A 20,823-nucleotide genomic window follows, 5' to 3' on the forward strand; every position below is an offset into this window, starting at 1 on the left:
AAGTCAGTACTACAGAATCTCAGTGACCCACGTGGCTTAAGTAAAGAAGTGATATAACTTGCTCTTCTGTGCATGGATGTAAAAAAAAAACCTAAACCAAACTGTATTTTGCCAGGTATTCCAAAAGTCCACACAGCGTGTGTGACCTAAACACTTATACTTTACAAGGCTAGGTCAGTGTAAGCTGCATCTATCCCTCTGAGAAATGACAGAACGGGAAGTCTGATGAGAATCTGCAGGGAGTCTTACGCCAAACCACGCCACCACCAAATAAGTGGATCAAACGCGGGGCCGCTCTCTTATCACCACTTCCCCTGTCTGTTTGGTGGGCTCTGGTATCTGATCAGTCCTTATCGTGCCCATACAGTGCTGGTTCACATGTCATGTTATCACACAGGTCCCTTCCCCGGGGCTCCCACAGGAAGAGCCTGTTCCGAGGGCACTGCATGCCATGTATCTCAGCTGCTCTATGTTGAGCTCAGGGTGATGGAAGAGAGGATCATGAGGTGGGAAAAGATCCGTGTAATATTTCTGTCTTTATTGTTGCTAAGATGTAAGGTTTAACACAAGAGAGAGCCAAAAGCATACTTTGGTCTTTGTATTCATGGTGTGAATGTGTCCCACAGAAAATTCATCTACTGGCAGTTTCACTTTACATCAGTGTAATCAACACAGGCCCAGTTAGTGTAAAATGGACTTCACCATATTACCAGATCACAGAAAGACATATACTGTACATTTGGAGTCTTACAAAGAAGATAAATTAAGCCTCTTTCTAACAACTCTTTCAATTAAGTTAATGAGTTTATACTGTATGTAATAAATATGCAAGCAATATTTGGATAAGGTGTAAAATAGTCCAACAGTCTCATTTTTATTCTACAATAATGATTGTTCCAGCTTTCTAGGAGTCTCTTTAGTGATTTATTATTTTTGCATTGTGTTTTACGCTTGTGTACGCGATACAGCTGAGCCGCAGGAGGAACTTAAATGCACGCTTTCTGAGTCACAGCCTACTCTAACTCCTGAGTGTATTGGCTGTTTTGGTGTTCGGGGGGGAATTAACATAACTTCTTTAAATGGATGTTAAATGATGAAAGCAGGAAGCAGTGAGTCAGTGTTGGGAGGTGGAGGAGGCGACCTGGGACTCCAGGCGCGTATTTCATAATTCATAATACGGAACATGGTGACGCATTGGGGGACCTGCTGCTGCTGTGAAAAAGTCCTTCTTTCGCTCGTTTAGTTTGGACCTGATTATGAATCAGTTTTTCCACTTTTTTCTCCACAACCTGACAAAGTGAAGAAGATATGTCCGCTCAAGGACTGTTAAGCACTGTTTTCTCATGCTCGCTAAGCCCCAAAAGTATTGCCAAGCGGAGACTGAGGCAGACCAGGAGCTTGGACTCGGCGTTGATGCGACATTGCGGTACCGAAGCGGAGGAGACGTCGACTAAGGTCAGTTGACTCGCCAGGTTTGATTGACTGACACCACAAATATAGGCTAACCGGATTTTCGGCGTACTTCCTCTGGTGTTAAATGTATTAGAAGAGGTCGCAGACAGTGATGATGTTTGTAGGCGATTTTTGTGTGAAATGTTTTTGATGCTGACATGTTTTACTAAACTGTGGAGATGCACGTGTCCTAAAATTTAGGTTAGAATACAGAGAAATATTAAAAATGTTTTTTGTACCTAAGCGTGCAAGAGCGAAGCACAAGAGAGAACTTGTTTATACTGTTGCAAAATTCAGGAAGTAGTTGAAATTCCCATATGGATGATATATAGCCATTTATTATTTTATCTCAATTTTGCCTTTAAGGAAAACACTGGGAATTCGCTTTCAACAAATTTATCATCATCATTATCATTTATATTATTTGATTTATTTTTGATTTTCAGGTGGGCTAAATATCATAGGAAAATCCTCAGTATTGCAACATCACCAAGTCCATGACTAACAGAGCTCTTAGTTTCATGATGAGATGTGTAGACTTTTGATGCAGTCTGTGTGTCTCGGGACAGTAAAAGTGATTCAGCTGGTTGCTTTTGTCAAAGTGATGTCAGCACAAGTCTTTGTCTTAACCAGCTCGTTGAACTTTGACACATTTGGCGAATCTGACACAGTGAGGGAAATCGGGTCGAAGCACATAAAAGGACAGACGTTTCTTTAGTATTAGTATTTTGCTATTATATTTTATTTAGCATCCTATATAAAAAAAAACACCCCTGTTCTTACTTAAGAACTCATGGTAACTGTTTGTATTGTATAATGGAAATGCATTACAGATGTGACATTCTAATAGGCTTCCAATAAATGCCAGATATCTGGTCTCTCTTGCAAATCAGAGCCTCAGAGCCTTCAGAAATTCAGTTTTCAGGGAATCTGAATGAAGCTGATCTAAGCTGGAGACACACCCTTTGTCAGCGAAGACTTTAATGTGATTTATGACTTTTTGGAGTGTGTGCATGAGTTAGCATGCACTTTTTCTCTTTTTTCTACTGAGCATTGTTGAATGTTCCTTGTGTTGCAATAACAAGCTTAGACGTGCAGGCAAATAACAGAGTTACTTTTAGTAATATTAATTTAACTGAGAATGTGAGGAAGTATTTACACATTTATAGAAAGTGCAGCTGTGCAATTCCAGCGCAAAACTAGGAAGAACTTCAGTCCCTTGAGCTGAAATCTGAAGTCTGAGATCATTTCTAGAGACCCACGTGACTGGTGTTAGCTTGCAGCGACAAGTGCCTTACTGTATGCAAACTTTATTCAAGGTCACAAATCAAAGTCACATTTTCTGAGTTTGTCCGACAAGTGGTTCATTCGGAAAGAGTCGAAGTCTTCTGCAGAAATATTAGTAAAAGCAGGCTGACAGTGTTTTCGCCTTTCCACAAAATACTGCTGTATCTCCACCCACTAAATTCCCCAACTTTGCTTTTACTAGTGTTTTTAATTACTTAAATGCCAACCGCTATTGATTTTGGATAAGAGAAGATCACACAGGCAAACAGAGGGCTTATAAAAAATATAACACTGGTTGACACTGCTTTCTAATGATGACATGATTCAAATGATCAGGATGACTGGGAACTCATTGGTCCGTCAGTGTGATCCTGACATTAAAAAACACAATCTTTTCTTGTTTAAAGGGATGTGTCAGAACGGTATTTTTGATCTATGTTATTAAGTGGTTTGCTAGCTCCATAGGTTGAATATCATTGTGTTTTATTAGTGGTGTACTCACTCAGAATCTCAACAATCTGAGTGGAGATGGAAAGCAGAGACATCTGGTTTACATGAAGAAAGCCTCTCTTTCTCACAGTACAGCAGCATGACCTGATCCTTGGCTACAGTCCCTCAGGCACATATTTCTTCCCACTAGAGACTGTCCGACAAGAGACTGCATGGCATGGGGCTAAATCTGCTGGCTTACAACTGCAGCACTATAGTGTCAAGTTTAGTGTCTGATAAATGGAAACCAATGTAAACATATGTGCAAAATCATTGTTTTATATCATTTTGTCTCACATTCATCTTTCCACTGGTTACATAATAGAAAAGTTACGATCTGCTTAGTGTAAGTTAAACTGTATTCTCAGCCAAAATTCCTGGATACTTACACTGAATAACTAAAACCCATTCATAATCTTGGCTTCCATGAGCTGTTAAAAGCTTATGGATCACTTCTTTGTTTGTTTGTTTTTTTGTTTATATTATAGTTTCAGGGATTCCCCCCCCCCCCCTCCCCAGTTCTGATCTGTGTATGGTGCTCAAGAGTGCCAATGAGAACAGCATGGTCCAACACATTCTCAGAAGACAGGACACTGAGCACTGAAAGATTTATTAAATTAAATAATTTAATAATTTACTAAAAATCTAAAGTGTGCTCAGCGCTTCAATATCATGACAGTTGGTATGACTGCCCAACGCTAAGTCTGTAACTTTTTAATATGAGTGTGTTGGTTCTTTCTCATGTCCTTATAAGTACGTAGACTCAGTTGCAGTCATGGTAAGCGTCCATTTGAGCTGTTTTTGATTTTGCCTTTTACTGGCTGCAATTGGACTGGAGATATCTGAAAAATGTTTCCTGACTTTTAAATCGGTGATGTGAAAAACTGCATATTTGAAATCATTAAGTATCTTTTTTGGCACTCAGTTTTAATATCGTTCACATGGAAAGTCACAGAGCTTTTGAAAACTTGAATGACTCAATAGAGCCAGATTAGATATCCAGCTATAAATTAGATCTAACATGGTAAATGGCAGGGTTATAACTGGGTTATTGCTTATCAAGCCTTTAGAGGGAGCCATGCATCATTTTGCAGGAGTAATGTAGCGAAGAAATGAGGATATTCATCACTGGAACAATGATTAGGGCTTGTTAGGAGATAATCTCCAAATGATATCCACACTCATCTTGAATTAATTAGTTACTTATTAGTATATATTTTACAAAATGTCTGCAATTATACTGTTATCAACTTTCATACTTGCACTGTTCATACACAAGATCATTAGTCCGTCATTTGCTTAAGCAGCATGGCTATTGGGTCACATTATTTATTAACTTCATGCCAAGTAGGAGGAGGCTGAATATATAGGTTGATAGATTTTGTCAACAACATTAAAGCAAATTTGTTTCTGATGACTAGAGAGCTTCTTAATCTATTCAGGCCTTTTGCATCATTATTTATGTATAGATACTGACATAGAGCCTCAATTCACAAGCCACCAAGCATGCAAGCAATTTTCAAGCTTTCTAAAACTGCAGTGTTTGCGGCATTAAAGTTGAAAATGAGAAATCACAATGAGCCTCAAAACACATCAGAATGGAGCCCTGCGCGCTGGGTATATTGTTTCATGTAGAAAAAGAAACAGTGCAGCTTTGGCGTCATCTGCATTCCTCTAAGCATCACAGCACAGAGATGGCCTGAAGGGGGAAAAAAAGAAAAGAAAAAGAGCTTGCAGGAAACTCAAAACTGCACTCTCGAATCTCACTAAAAGGAATTAACTTTATTAAACGCTGGAGGAGGCATATTTAAAGTGAAATCGAGCTTGTTTTCAGAACACTGAAGTTAGAAAATATAGAACTAACAATAGCGCTGAAAGCATGACTGCAGTTAGAGCGCATAAAGTGCCCTTTTGAGTCACGTTTGTGACTCACAACTGAGTACGAGGTGTCTCACCAAATTGTCGTAATCTTTCAGTGTGCACGTAAGCGTTGCGCTTTCAACAGGAACATGTGGTTTCTGAATATTTAGCTCTTAAACTTTGACTGTTGTTGCATTAACTTAATAGGAACCGTATTGTAGCGGGGTAAAAATTCCAGCTGTTCCAGCTGTTGTGTTCCCAATGATATGACAGTATGATTATCAGTCAAAGGAGCTTGGAAAGAAAAGCGTCTGGACTTCTTTAAGTTGCTTGAAGACGTTTCACCTCTCATCCGAGAAGAGGTGAAACGTCTTCAAGCAACTTAAAGAAGTCCAGACGCTTTTCTTTCCAAGCTCCTTTGACTACGATGACCTGGATGACTGAGAACCTTCACAGACATATGATTATCAGTCAAAATATGTTCCAGTGGATATGAAAAAAGCCTTTAAATGTATTATTATTGGTTATATCTGTTAAAAACAGTGTAACAAAATGTCATAAACCACCCTTTTTAATTGTGAATCCCTGTATTCACGTCTTTTTCCGAAACTACCTAATGTGGCGTGTACAATAAAGAGTTGCTTAACTAACACATGAGCACGCACACACAGCGTTCGTCTATCTGTTTATTTTTTAGCACTTTAATGATTAACCTGCTACTATGATATTCGTTTTAGAGTAAATTCGATTGATCTCAGCTGTTTCTCAAGTTTTGTGGAAGAGCTTGCCGGTGATTCAGTTATTACTGCTAAGCTGTCCGAAGAGCTCTCAAAGTGATGGAGGATTTCTCCACCCAACATTGCTATCAAAATGTTTTGTGTCTGTCTGGCGTGCTGCTTCCTGTTTATCATCCCAAAGCATTAAGAAAACTCATTTCCAGAGAATAAGTCTCAGCGCACTTTACAAGAAGATGTGGAAGAAAAATAAACAAGAAAAAGAAATTTGAGGCATGACTCTAGTACAAAGAGATCTACAGGTTTTAAGCCTTGCTTTATTGTTCCTGTGGAAGAAGTAATTGAACTAAGCAAACCTGTAGATTGGAAAAAGTTTGGAATTGCAGATGAGAATGAAACTTTGTCTAAAACACTCAAATATTTTGAGTTTGCTTCTCGCAAGAAGCCTCTGCTTTCCAGAAAGGAGAGCTTAGATTTGTTGACTTTCGTAAAGCTGGGATTATAAAGTAATTTCAAAGTTAAATATTCATTAACTCACAATTGTCTGTAAGTAGAGAAAATTAAGTACTGTGGCTATTCTTGGTAGAAGTGAGCATTTATGTAAGATTACTCCAAAGACGCAAAGCAGAATGCTCATTTAAGTAGATGTTGTTAACATCTCTTTTCATCACTCTCCGCTGCGAACAAATCAGTGAACAGACATGTTGACGTTGAAGTGTATGGGTACTACAAAGGTGTGGTACATTGGAGGACTGCTTTGTTGCCTGTGGGCCATAACAGCTTGGCATCACCCACATGGAAATTACATTAATTTTACAGGATAAAATCACAGTGGCTGTTTATGAGTTGAAGCTCAGCATGTTAATTCTTTAAGTGTATTAACATCAGAACATTACTGTGTTAATAGTAATAAATACTTGAGTTTTCGGGAGATCATATCACACCTAATAACCGAAAACGGTTCACATGCTTTTCATCTCTGTAGCTGCTGGCCCTTTATTCTGACTACCAAGTTCTGCAGACACAATTCAGAAGCTTTAATTTCAGCACTATGTCAACGGTAGACTGCGCCAGCTGCTGTCATGTTATGTCAGTGTGGACGGGTTTCACCTAAGGAGCTGCTACAGTTTTGACTTATCATACAGTAGCAGGTAAAAGTGGAGACGTCCGAAGCAACACTAATGATGACCCAGTTCTAGTGAAGTGAGTACCTCAACCCAGCTCCTGAGGACATGAGTCAAGGGACTGTAGGGTTCATTTTCTCAACTACTTGTGCAATTCAGGATTGTGGGTGGGGTTGATGCCTTTATAAAAGACTCATATTGAGTGCAGATACAGATGAAGCCTATCTGCAGCGAGCACAGCTGTCTGCTGGATTTAACAGTCTAGCCCTTAATTTCAAGCTATTTAACTCTAGCGTTAATGTTCTCTGGCAAACGGCTAGTGTAAAAGCTTACATGATATAGGAAACGTGAACTCATCAAGCCAAAGGTTGCAGCACTGTGCACCAAGCAAAATGGCATATTATTAATATACCAATAGGTCTAGAGCATATCCCAGCTAGCAAAATGCCCAGTAAAGTAAAAGAACGAAGTATTAAAGTATTATTATACTTTAATATACTCTTTACTTGCTTTTTTAAATTCATTTACTTATTTATTTTATTAGAATTGGGTTCCCAAACTTCTCAGTAGCAACAGTGCCTGGCACGGCCTTTTGGGTAATGTAGTTCTAAGAATGATTGACACTTCTGAAGTATCGCGCAAAGCGACAAACTGGCTAACCGTGCGTGCTTCTGATGTACCTGCAGGTATGCACTTCTGTGCTTTGGGATTCGTTTGTTTACTTGACACAAAGAGAGCTGACTCTTCCTGTCGCCCCCTCCCTGCCAGGCCTAACTTTATTTATGAGGCTTGTAGCAATGTAAATCGTACCCAGAACTTGTGTCACTTGCCAGTAGACGTGAGGCCGGGCAGTGCTGGCTGTAAACATGTGGGTTGCTTGTATCAGGGACGATGGTGTGAAATCGGTTAATTTGGCACTAATGGGCTCTGAGCGCAGTTGAAGGGTCACTTCTCGTCCGCGGAGACTTTGTGATGGGGGATCTGGAGCGAAGCATCACTTACGCTGTGAGTAATGTTTCAGAAAGTTAGCGATCTGAGCTGTTGACGCTCTGAATGTTTCCTAAACAGTTTGCAGAGTACATTTGCAGGCATTAGTGTAATGACATAAACTCAGGACGTGCGCTTATGCCCGACAGACTTTAACGCTTTTGATCCGTACGATTTTAATAGAGGTAGCATCACAATATTTCCACTCATGCACCTGCACTTTTACTCAGCATACATTATGCGTCAATATTATTAGCCTTATCTTATGATGGCTCAGTCCTCTAAATAAATGTATTTTTTTGTTTGGTTGTTTCGTTTTTCAATAATGGAGGTTTAATAATGGTTGCAAAAAACTACAAACACAAAGGGAAATAACAGCTGACATCCACCCTTGCGTGCAAAAATCTGTATACCAGTGTTGAATGTAGTTGTTTCATTGCTTATTCAAATCTAATGCAGAATTCACTGTACAACTCTCCAGCAAATAATGTTGACACAGTGTAAGGGCTCCATAGAAAGCTCTTCCTGTAATGCCCCATTCAATGGCTTCCTGAGCACTAAAGAATATTCATCACCCCTCTGGATTTTGTTTAAGGGTGGTTGATTGGTGTAATCTGAGCTTTCAATCTAGCCATATTGTATGAACTACCTTGCACATTTCCTCTCATTGTATTCGAGGAAGCGCTATTGTGTTTCAGCAAGGCTTTGACTTAAATTTAGGTCCTGCACAACCGGGTGCACCTGTATTTGAGAGCTGTGTATCAGTGAAGCTGGAGTGTTTCAAATTTAAATAGATATTCAGATCAGTTGCTATAAGAGCATATAAATGGATTAAGTTAATCACTTGATATTAACGTACCAGTAAATTGAGGATAATGCCCCATCAGGGACAAACATGAGTAAACGGTAATTCCACCTTTATGATGACAGCTTCTGTAGCATCTTAAAACAGCTTTTTAGCTCTGAGGTCACTGTAATCTGACTAATTTCAAAAATTACAAAAGGCTACTACAAAAGGCAGTAATTGTCACAACCTGTTAATGATATGAAAAAGCACTGAATGAAATCTGTTCATGTTTGGACATGACAGAATTGAACCTATTGGCTAAGAGATATTGCATAAAAGAGGACGGTGCTTGGAACTGCACAAAGCAAATAAGTGGCTCTTTGTTTCTGAGTACTGTAACAACTGGGAGAGACTGTGGGAACCCAGCTCACCATCACATCAGATACATGGAGTGCGTTTCCACTCCCATACAGTCACAAAAGAGGAATGTGTGAACAAAGTGACATAACTGCAAATGTGACTTACTCATGGCATTTATGCAACTGCAGTGTTAATGATTTAAGGTTTTAAGTGTGTAGTTTCTGTCCAATGGTCAAAAAGGTAATGCCAAAAAGCTTTGTAAAATGCTGACAGCTAAGATAATATTTATCTACCACTCATCCATCTCAGGGTTGTGAGTGATCTGGAGTCTATCCCGGCTGCCACAGGGCAAAAGTATCTCCTGCTCATTGCCACTTTGAAAGAAAAGCCCTTTATTTTCATGTATATATTATATACAATTGGTCAGAACTGTTGTAAATGGCAAGTAATGATTATAGGAATCACTAATCATACATTTTTTAATGGAATATAGTTGTACACAAAAAAAAAAAATAAAAAAAAATCCAAGCTTATCACATTAAAAGCGAGACTGAACGTGCATCTAACATTTAAAGCTGGCAGCAGAAAAGAGTCACAAATCTATTGTGATACATGCCAAATACAGGTTATTGACTACTTTTCTTTGCACAGTAAAGAAAATATGTTTGTCATAGAATATTATTTGCCCGTGCATTACAAAATGATTAGATGCTAAAGAGCAGCTTCTTTCTATAGTAGTTCCATAAATTAATATTTTTTATCAGTTAGAATTATGCAAGATTATGTGCTGTAAAGAGGAGGATATCTAAAACTGTTCCAATTCTAGTTGGTACACTTAAGCACTGTTTCCAGCATGTTGGGGAACTTCCCACACTTCTCCTGCGGTTTTAGGCTGTCTGCATTGCTTCTGTCTCTTGATATAATCCTAGACTGACTCGATGATGTTGGGATCAAGAGAATCTGTGTGGCCCAGGCGATCTGTTGCAGGACTCGTTGTTCTTCTTGTCACTGAGGATAGATTGTGACTGTGGCTAAAGGTTTGGGCTCGGTGTCATGCTGGTGAATGAATTAAGACTTAGTCAGATGCCTCTCTGAAAAAATGCCTGCGTCTTAAACTTTTTCACTGCTTTTATACTGCACATTGTCATACTGTATGTGTGCTAGATAATGGTATGCTACTGTTACACAGCCCTAATTCTCATTTAATGGGAGTGAGCCACTTTAGTGTAAGCCTTATCCCGATAATGAGTTACTAAGCTTCTTTGTGGCTCATATGACTGGCTTGACTGTACTGGATCAAAGCAGGGTAATCTCTGGGATGGAGATGCTCAGAGGTTGAGTATTTCAGATCAGATTATTTTCCTTGTCACTACTCCAGTATAAGACCTTTAGAATATCTGTAACAGTGTTTACTAATGAAGCATTTTTTGTGAAATGGCTTTTTAGACGATAGACAGGCACCTGCTAAAACTGTACACACTATACTAAATTGAGCTAAAAAGAAATTAAGATGATGCATTTCACATTTAAGGGGAGCTATTATTGCACAGTCAGTATTGGTGTTCAGCTGATCTAGTTAAGCTTTTGCTTTTTGTTTGGTTTCCAGCAGCTGTGCCCTATGGCAGCGTGTTTTTAGGTGTTGCACAAATCCATATGTCAGTTTGTTTCATTCAGATAAAAACAGTTATGCCATGAGGCTTTTATTGTGAAAAAGAAAGGACTCTGTAGTTCTGTGAAAAACTGAGTACTTAGTACTCAGTATGAGTAAGTATATGATGATAATCACATGCACTTGATTAATTTGTCATCAGCAAGTGTGACCACCCCTATTAAAGCCTAAGTTTTTAAGGTTTTTGTTGATCTGGTGTAATCGGCGCAATGCCGCAATCTTCACAGAAGTGGAAGTCCCAGCAAATTCATCCAAAGGTCAGACTCAGAGAGTCAAAGAAATTGGAGAAAAAAAAACTAAGAGCTACATGTCAGTCTTTACAGGCCTCAATTAGCATGCTAAATGTTATAGTTCATGACAGTGCATTTAGGAAAAGACTGAACAAACACGGCTTGTTTGGAAGGTGTTGCCAGGAGAAACCCTCTTCTCCCTAAAAAAAAACTTGGCAGCACGGCTTATCTTTGCAAAGTTGCATCTGAACAGACCGCAGGAGCTCTGTAACAATCTCCTTTTGTCAGGCAAGACCTAAGTGAAGATGTTTGACGAAAACCAAACACAGCATATCAGAACAAACACCTCATACCAGCTGTTAAGCACAGTGATGGAGGGGTGCTCTGTCCTCAGTCTGTCCGACAGCTACAGCTAGGCCAAAATTGAGTCATACAACAGGACAACGATCCAAAATCACAGCAGCAATTTGCAACAGAAAGATTGAAAAAGAAAAGTTGGGCCAGGTGTTGCATTGGCCAGTCAAAGTTCAGACTTTGGAACAATGTCTGCAAACCTCAATGAACTGCACCGTTGTACAGGATAGTGGGCCAGAATTCCTCCAAAGTGATGTAAAAGACTATAAAGTCATATAGAAAATGAATAATTCAAGTTATTGCTGCTAACGGTGCATGCTATTGAAAGATGGAGTGTAGTGGTTTTTTTCTTTCACAGGAATGCATAGAGTCTTGTGAACACTTTCTTTTTCACATGACTGCATGTGTGTGTGGACAGATATGGATGCAATCTGTAACTACACTGTATGGTGGAGGCATACGGTCAAAAGGCCTCACATTACTGGGGCACAAGTTCAGTCAGGCAGCATCACTAATGTCAGCACCTCATAATTCTTGTTTCGACATGCAGAAAAAACATTTGCGATGGATTACATAAAGTGTTTAATACAATCGCAACAAGAAATGAATAACATTTGCACATTGCAACCTGTTTCTCCTGTGCAGTCTGTCAGTTTCCCTCGTGGGAAACAGTTTTGATGATTTTCAGCTGCCAAGTGAAGCAGAACTGCAAGTGTTTGTCAGTTGATGCACACTGCCATCTGCAGAGAGTGTGACAGGTCATGAACGTATGACACAAATTATGGATGTAATTGTCTGATGTGCTTTAAAACCTGCATGTTTGTGTTTGCCCTCAGGGTGACTTCACTTGGAACAGCTTGTCAGGAGGCACTGTTGGCCTCAAACCCGTCCCCCTGCAAAGCCTCTCAGAATTGGAGAGGGTTCGTCTCCAGGATGTGGCCTTCAAGCGATTGCTTCGGTGTCATGACCTGGGCTGCCACATCACCATCCCTAAATGTATTACCACACACAGACACACACACAATTACAGGCCTCTTCTTGTCTCCCAAGTTGTTATTCTGTCTCAGGCAAGAAACTTTCTGAAAAAACACATGCTGAGCAACAGATGGGAAATGTTCCTCTCTCCCTTTTCTCCTTTTTGTTGTGTAAGGGCGTCATACTCATAAACTCATTGGTTCAATGACGTGAGCTCATCTACGTTCTCCAGTAATAGGCTGAATCATTTCTGGATTCCACTACTGCTGCCCTCTATAAAGAAAGCTTTTAAAAACTGTTTATTTTCTGGTGAGCTGTCTTGGTTTTTCTTGTTTCAAAATTGTCCCTGGAGTCTGTAGTGCTTTGAAAACGCCATAAATAGAGTACATGTGAAAAATGTGCTGTTTTCTGAAACGGAACAGTCCTGTAAATTCACGGTGAATTAAGATTTGCTTTGCATGTCATTATCTTGACATTTTTTATATAGTTTGTTTCTTAGCTCTTTTGTGTAGTGATCCTGAGAATATCAAGTGGAGCAGACATAAACAGAAACATATTATCTAGACCTCTGTTTTTTTTTTTTTACCTGTGACTCTTTTTTTAGATGGCCACAAGCACAAGAAGACACTCAGGAGGAAGTTGGATTCATTATCTAAAGAGAAGAGTAAAGACAAAGGTAACATGATCAGGATATAGTCTTAATTCTGGTGCTTTAAAGGGTAGTTTTCTCCCAATTTTCTATTTACAACATGAAGTAATGGCAGCATAGCAGGAACTTTGGTGCTTTCAAGCACTTCTTAAAGATAAACACAGCTATCTCTTAGGTCTGTAGGAGAACCACTGAGTCTTGTAAGACTTTCATTCCCTTCCAGTTTCTAGTCTAGTCAGCCTGTGACATTTTAAAAAATACTCTTTTATCCCTTTTGGCTGAAGCTGTATCGACTCACTGAAGCCGACAATCTCAGCTTTTTATACCCACGGAGCACTGAGCGATCAAAATCAGTACAGAGAGGGCTGTGATCTCCAACCACCACGCTGCCCCGCCCGCTGCAACAATCCAACAGGAAAGTGATGTTCTCTGTCAGACAGGCAGTCGAGGGAAATAACTAAAACAATCTTAAGTGGTGGCTTGTTCGTTACAGCCTATCCTCAGGCATGCCCAGCCCCCTCTTTCCTCTTTTCCCTTTTTGTTTACAAAAGCACTTGGGAAAGTATGTGCTCCCTCACTCTGAATATTAAGTGTGGCTGTAGAACAGTGTTCTTGGCATTTATCTTGAGCAGGATTTATTTAAAAATATATATTAAATGCTTTCTACGGAAACTAATCCAGAGAGTAAAATGGATAATACGCTGCCGTGATTGACACATCTAAAGAGAAGCTTTCTGTTGACTTATATGTGAACTTTAAGTCTCGCTGTCTTGGTCTTCCCCCCTCACATAGACACCACGCCACAGGCGTTTGGCATACCACTGTCGCATGTCATATCCAACGACCGCATGCACAAGCTGCGGCACGATCACCCGCGGGAAGAGCACAGTGACCCCACTGAATTGATGCTATCCTTCCTTCATCTTACATCTAGCTACAAAAGGGCTAACAAAGAGCTCTCCAGCAGCAACTCGTCACTGAGCTCCACTTCTGAGACCCTTAATGAATCACCACTGCCCAGCACACCAGACATAGCCCCACGGACACGCAGACGGGTAGGCTTCCCTGTCAACAAACCTTACATACACTGATGTAGAATAACAAGTTATTTGTCTGATTATGCTTGCACTCGAGATTTCTTTGAGAATTTGTGACCTTTTTAGATGTTCCCCCGGAGGCTGATGATGTGGCCATTCACAGCATATGATCAATTGCTTTTCCAGTCATTATACTGTCACCCATCTGCTTAACAGGGCGGAGTGTCTGTGGATTGCATCACTGACCTTGATGACAACCAGTCTCGGCTCTTGGAGGCACTCCAGCTGTCTCTGCCAGAAGAGGCAGCTGGCAACACGAAGAAGCACCATGACGAAAAGCTCAGCCTTAACCCTATTTACAGACAGGTGCCCAAGATAGTGGACCAGTGCTGCCAGCACCTGGAAAAATACGGTACGTAGTGCACAAGTAAAGGTACATAAACACAGTGCAGAATACCAAATTAAATTCTATAAAATGTACAGTAATGCACCTCACAGAAGAAGGTCCTGGGTTCTAATCCACCATCTGGCTGGGGTCTGTGTGGAATTTGTGTTCCCCTCAATGTCTGTGTGCGTTCTCTCTGGACACTCTGGCTTCCTCCCACACTTCAGAAACATGTAGTTAGTGGGGCTAGGCTAATTGGTCATTGGAAATTGGCCTTAGGTGTGAATGGTTGTCTGTCTCTTTGTGTTGGACCTGCGAAAGATTGGGGGCCTGTCCAGGATGTACCCTAGCTCTCACCCTATGGCAGCTGGGATAGGCTCCAGCCCCAGCAGAAGAAAATGGATGGATGCAAAATGTACAGAATATCCCCTTAAACACTTGGTTAAATGTTCATTGTCTTGCGATGCAAATGCCTTGGAAGTAAAGGAGCATCTTTGTCTTTGTTTAGCCCTACAGACAATTGGAATTTTTCGTGTTGGGAGTTCCAAGAAGCGAGTACGACAAGTAAGACGTCAGCTTAGCTTTTTAACACCTCTGCACTTTATCCACGGGTAACCTTTTAACCATATCAGTTGTCACAATATTTTACCCAGCTTCGTGAGGAATTCGACCAGGGATGGGAGGTTTACATGGATGAAGAGCACAGCGTCCATGATGTAGCTGCATTGTTTAAAGAATTCTTAAGAGACATGCCTGAGTCACTGCTGACAAAAGAACTTTATACAGCCTTCATCAATACAATGTGTAAGAAAAAGACACACACAATAAACAATCCACTATCTTCTGATTACTTTGAAATTAATGTTAACTGTGTGTTTTTTGTTGTTGTTGTTGTTATTGTTCTTTTCTTCTACAGTGCTGAATTTTTTAGAGCAAGACAGTGCCATCCAGCTCCTGGTGTTTATGCTTCCTCCCTGTAACAGCGACACGCTACAGCGCCTCCTCAGCTTGTTGTCCACTGTGTCTGCACATGCTGAAGACAGCCTGGACAGTGAGGGACATAAGGTAGAGGCCGGTTTTTACAGCAGTCTAAAATGCTTCCAAGAAGCACAAGCTTTTGTGTGATGAATTTTATATAAGTGTGAGGTAGCACACAATGAGGTGATGATAATTTAGTTAATAATTTTGTCTTCTTTGCTCCCAGAAGACACCCAGAGTTTAACCCTTAGGAACTGCCTCTTTTGGCAAGAACTCACATTTTATAGCTTGTTGATTCTATCGCTGAATAGGAAAAAATATGTTAAATCACAAAACAATCTCATTGACAAACTGCTGATACATTGTATCCCAACTGCCATCGGAGGGAAGTCAAAAAGATATGCAGTACATCTGAGGCCTCTTATTTTTAATTTGAAGGAAGGGACATACCAAAACGCAACACCTTTATGGACAATATGGTTTCTTTAATAACCATTGAGTGAGGACATAAACACTGCACGTTGGTATCATTCTCTTCTGTCTTAGGGCCAGATTTACTGTTGTTCTGTGCAAAACCCTCAATTGGCTTTTTAAAAGCTACTCTTGGGATTTACTTAATACGCACAGTGTCAATTTTGTGGCTATAAAACATGGACACATTTTGTGGATTAAATTTCCCTCTCATGGTTCAGAATTTAGAAGATGAACAAAACATAAGCATTAACTTCATAGGTTTTGAGGTGGAATAAGTATCATTCAATTAAGTTTATTTCACAACAGTCAACAACAACGGTCGCCTCGAGGCAAGCATCATTTAATGAAATTTGGTAAATGCTCTTTTCACTGCGTGGCAAATAATAAACCTAACTGGAAGGGCCAATAAGTGTAAAAAATTAGGGAGGAGATTATTTAAATGAATCATACAAATGTGATTTACTAAGGACTGTTGCAGGCAAATTAGTGCAAATTACACCATTATTTAACTCGGGGAAAAAGCATGTCTTATTTTGCGCCTGATGTGGCTGTGATAGTTGCCGCTAGGAACGTTAATTTATTTGAAATGCCAACAGGAGATGTTATCAGAATGAGTGCGTAATTGCTGTGGGTGGATTAGTCAAAGTTGTAAGTGCGGTGGCAGAACTTTGGCTCTGTCCTTTGGCTCTTCGCTGTTTCCTCCCACTGAATGTTTAGAAAAGCACTTCACATATTTCTTGTCCTCAATCACACTGGTATTTCAGTGTAACAGGGCACAACTTAACATGGACACGCAGTGGAAGGGGACAATAGTTTCCTAAAACAAGATGGATACAAACCGTGATGTATGAGAGGCAGCAAACGTACTTTTTACAGTGAACAAGGTAGTTTCCAGTATTTTGTCCTTCAAGTCACATTTCTACACAGAGATCAGCCCATACAGTGATAACTGCAGAGAGTACAAAAGCCTGTACATGTCTTTACTCAGCAGTGCATACACACAGTAGGGGTAACTCCATTAATATTCAGACAGGATCTGATGGCAAACAGTGTTTTGTGTTGTTATTCTGCACATCTCACAGGACAGCTGTTACAGATTCCAGGCGTATAGGTTTGATTGTATTAAAGCAGTTTTTCTCCACACCTGAGCTGTCAAAGCTAGCCAAAGAGCAGATGGCCCAGCATCCAAATTCCCACAAAGTTCTTACCAGTTTCTTACAAATATATAAAACGTTCTCCTTAAGCTGTCTTCAGTAATTTGCTCTGCTCTTGGCAGCTTGTGTTGGTCATTACTGCGATGAGCCGGCTATGTTTGCATGAATAACTTAGTGCCTTATTAGTAGATCACTTGCAAAAGCTTTCTTGCCCACAGGTGTTTTCTTTTTCCATCTTTTTTTCAATTGCAGCTAATTTTCCCTGCAATAAACCTGATATAGATGGATCTGCATATTTGATTTGACAGATTTTTCACAGTAGATCTCATCCTGACATAATCCTAATGGGAATTTGTGACTCCTCCTGGACTCGAACCAGCGATTGTTCATGTTTTTGCACTGTTATGTCATGTTATGCAGCACTTTGTTTGAGAATTACGAGACAGTTAAAGTGATCAGCTTATCCCAATATGATTATTAATCATCAACTCAAAAGCAAAATATGTGCAAATACATTGATATAATGAAAGTTTAGTTGGAGGATGTGTTTGTTCAGTAGTTTAAACATGTTATGAGAACTCTGTGTTCTGTTTTGTTTAGGTTACAGGCAACAAGATGACATCGCTTAATTTAGCTACCGTCTTTGGACCCAACCTCTTACACAAGCAAAAAAACTCAGACAAAGAATTTGCAGTAGAGAGTTTTGCCCGTGCAGAGGAGAGTGCAGCCATCATCGGCGTTGTCCAAAAGATGATCGATACATATGATACGCTGTTTATGGTAAGGGCTCTAACTGCAAACTAAGATGTTAAACATTCTTAAGGTTTTCTTTGGTCAGTCAGTGTTTGCTGTTGTGTCTTGTGCAAGTTCACCCAACTAGATATAAAAATCGACTTCAAATAAAATATGATTCCAGATCCTCATCTTCATTATCTACATTCTCTGTTTTTCAACTGAAACCTCAGCCGAGTCACACTTTAGTTAAACTATCTGAAAATTATCTGTCAAGAAAATCAGCAGGGTAGAAGTCAATCAAACATGTATTTACATTAATTATTTTCTCAGTGCACCTTGCAAACATCTGGTAAATGACTCACTATAAACGAGCAGTGTAGGCTTTTTTTAAACCCTTCTGGGGGGCATCATCTAATTAATATGGAGAAGAGTTTAGTTCTGATGCGATTAATCACCAAATCAATGAGTGAGGATGAAGGAGAAACCAAATTTATGTCTTTTTTTCTAGGTGCCCCCTGACCTGCAGAATGAGTTGTTGATGAGTTTGCAGGAAACAGATCCTGATGTGGTGGATTATTTACTGCGGAGAAAGGCCTCACAATGCTCGTGAGTTTCTGCCTTTTGTCTCATTGTGCATTTATGCGCATGCATGACTACTTAAATGATCAGAATCAAGCACACATTATAGCTCGTGGTCACAGGTTTTTCTAGAATTGAGTGTTTTTGTCCAAACATACCCATCCATTAATATATTGCGTCTGCTTTGTCTTCACAGAGAGCCCAGCCTTAGGTCAGAAGAGTCGTTCTCTCTGACTGACAGACGCTTGTCCAGTGACTCACACAAGCCATCTAGTGGAGAGGTTTCCCCCTATGACAATAACTCCCCCGTCCTGTCCGATCGACCGCGGTTTAAATACACAGAGGACGGCAGTCTGCTCTCAGACAGAGTTCCCAGACAGGACAAACTCAGAGACCAATCAAAAGACAACTCTGGCAGTACCTCCCCTACACTTTCTACTGACAAAGGTGAACAAAATTCATTTCAACCATAGTTTTAATGTATAAAGTGTAACTTGAAAGATCTGTGGAATTTTCTTCCTGAGAGTTCACTCCCACATCTATGTTAGCCAACAGTGCCTTAAAGTCACATTAAAGTCACATTAAAGTTCAGATATAATGAATACATTTGTAATATGAACATAAAACAGTAAACATGACAGTATATTTCCAAATAATAAAACATGATAACTTCTATTTTTTATGGTATCATTTTGATGCTTGAAATACTCCCAAGGAGGCGTTTATTTCTCTCTTTAAAAGACAAGATGGTCACATTTCCATAACTTCCAGTATCTAATATATCTAAGATAATTTCTTTGTAAACGTCACATTGCCAAGGCCAAAAGGAAACAGAAAGAGGCTTAAAAAAGGTGAAATAGCTTTAACCTTCTCATATTTTGCATTGAGATAATATGCATTAAAGCAAAGAAAGTAATCCTCTTAGTTCTTTTGTTTCTGTTAGAGACCTCAGCTGACAGTTTCTGGGACACCTGGCATGAGCTGTTCGGAAAGGATTTCACTGGCATCGCCGGTAACTGAATCCATTTTACATGTTGCTCCAGATGGTCTTTGGATATGGAATAAATGCTGGATGCTAATGAATGTTTTCTCCCAGGATACCTTGGAGACGTGTCGGAATGTGACTCATACGGCTCATCCGAGGGGCTGAGCAGTCACCAAGGTAACAACAAGCTGCCTGTCAGTGCAACACAAATGTCATTGGGCGTTTCGGAATGCAGGCCACACCCTCCGGTGACTCGCTGCAGCAGTGGTCCTGATGACCAAAGAGAGCAGAGACATCCAGAATCGTTATTATTACATCAGGCAATGAGCAGCCAATCGGGAGCTGTTAGCTCAGACAACTTAGCACAAAGGACAGGATGCACTGAATGTCCATTACTCCAGGTCAGGACTGACAGTTTATCTTCCCTTAACTGCTCTCGACCTCTAAGAGAGACTCATATTTCTCACTCCACACCCTCCCTCTTAAAATCTCAGCATGACCCCCAAATCCCACAACAGTCCCAGCAGAGCGCTGACTTCAAGATTGTAGATACAGCAGATGCCACTGGGCCTGGAGAGGAAAAAGGCCCTGATTCTTCAAACTGGCAGAAAGAGAGGTGGCATATATGGAAGATGATGTCAAAAGAAAATCCAGAAGCTCTACCAGAAACGTTGGTGTGACCCACTCTTAACTGATAAGCAGACTGTGGATCAATGTTTTATAAAAACATGTGCACGTCTCCTGTCACATCATCAGGTTATCATTGTGTGCAGTTAACATTATCAGTTGATTTTAGTGTTTTATACTGAATATAAAATGCTAAATGATATATACTTGTTATTGTTATTTTGCACTAACTATATAGTTTAAGCATGATTGTGTATGTTTTTGTATTTTTTTTTAAAAAGAACCATGAAAAACTTGTATGTAGACTTGAATGTAATAATTGGACTTGAATATTGTTTTATATTAATGCTGAATGTAAATATAAAAAAATGTTTTTTAATATTTCTTTAAATTTATAGCAACCTAATCTTGACACATCTGTAAATGCTGCAATAATATGTGTGTCTTGAGTTCATGGCTCATTGTTTTTTTGTATTTTTTCTTTCAAGAAAATGCTTACATTTTAACAGAAGTTCGTCAGCTTACCAACACTCCTAATTTTGTGTTTGCTACAAAAGAAATTATTGTTAAGCAGCATTATTTGCAGATATGAATATATTTAATATAAGTTTACAGTCATTTGTAATTTAATGAAAAACAACTTTCTCCAGGTGTCTCCTAATAAACAGACTAAGAGTTGTCTCTTTGTGGTCACATTTCCTGCCTCACACATTTGGCTTCACTCAGATTCCAGAGTCCTATCTATCTAGCAAAGGTTGTGGGCTGTACCAGGAAGTGGCACGTATCAGCACCGAACATTGAGATATAGTATTAAATTACATTATATGATATGAATATATGTATATATTCATTTATTCATTTATTTTAGGTTCAGGTTTACTAAAATGGCTACTGGTAGGCAGCAGGAGTTCA

The 20,823-nt window shown here is 39.7% G+C and overlaps 1 protein-coding gene across 2 annotated transcripts; it reads left to right on the plus strand.

The window, feature by feature from the left end:
* The first annotated feature begins 1,109 nt into the window (after positions 1-1,109).
* LOC146556730 (rho GTPase-activating protein 6) lies at positions 1,110-20,580 on the plus strand. 2 transcript variants are annotated; one of them, XM_085249645.1, is made up of 13 exons: positions 1,110-1,455; positions 12,170-12,329; positions 12,913-12,984; positions 13,750-14,012; positions 14,211-14,406; positions 14,888-14,943; positions 15,033-15,183; positions 15,296-15,444; positions 17,586-17,765; positions 18,229-18,326; positions 18,496-18,746; positions 19,243-19,311; positions 19,396-20,580. In XM_085249645.1, exons 1-13 carry the CDS (start codon positions 1,309-1,311, stop codon positions 19,962-19,964), a joined length of 2,361 nt encoding a protein of 786 aa, XP_085105771.1. In that variant the 5' UTR covers positions 1,110-1,308; the 3' UTR covers positions 19,965-20,580. The 2 variants fall into 2 exon arrangements, with proteins under 2 accessions (XP_085105771.1, XP_085105772.1); XM_085249646.1 differs by lacking the exons at positions 1,110-1,455; positions 12,170-12,329 and adding an exon at positions 12,343-12,617.
* Positions 20,581-20,823: the final 243 nt, after the last annotated feature.

Source organism: Mchenga conophoros, linkage group LG16, assembly GCF_057382185.1.
Source record: "Mchenga conophoros isolate Kocher_MC1m ecotype Shallow Benthic linkage group LG16, M_conophoros_male_GT1.1, whole genome shotgun sequence".
NCBI classification, from domain to species: Eukaryota; Metazoa; Chordata; class Actinopteri; order Cichliformes; family Cichlidae; genus Mchenga; species Mchenga conophoros.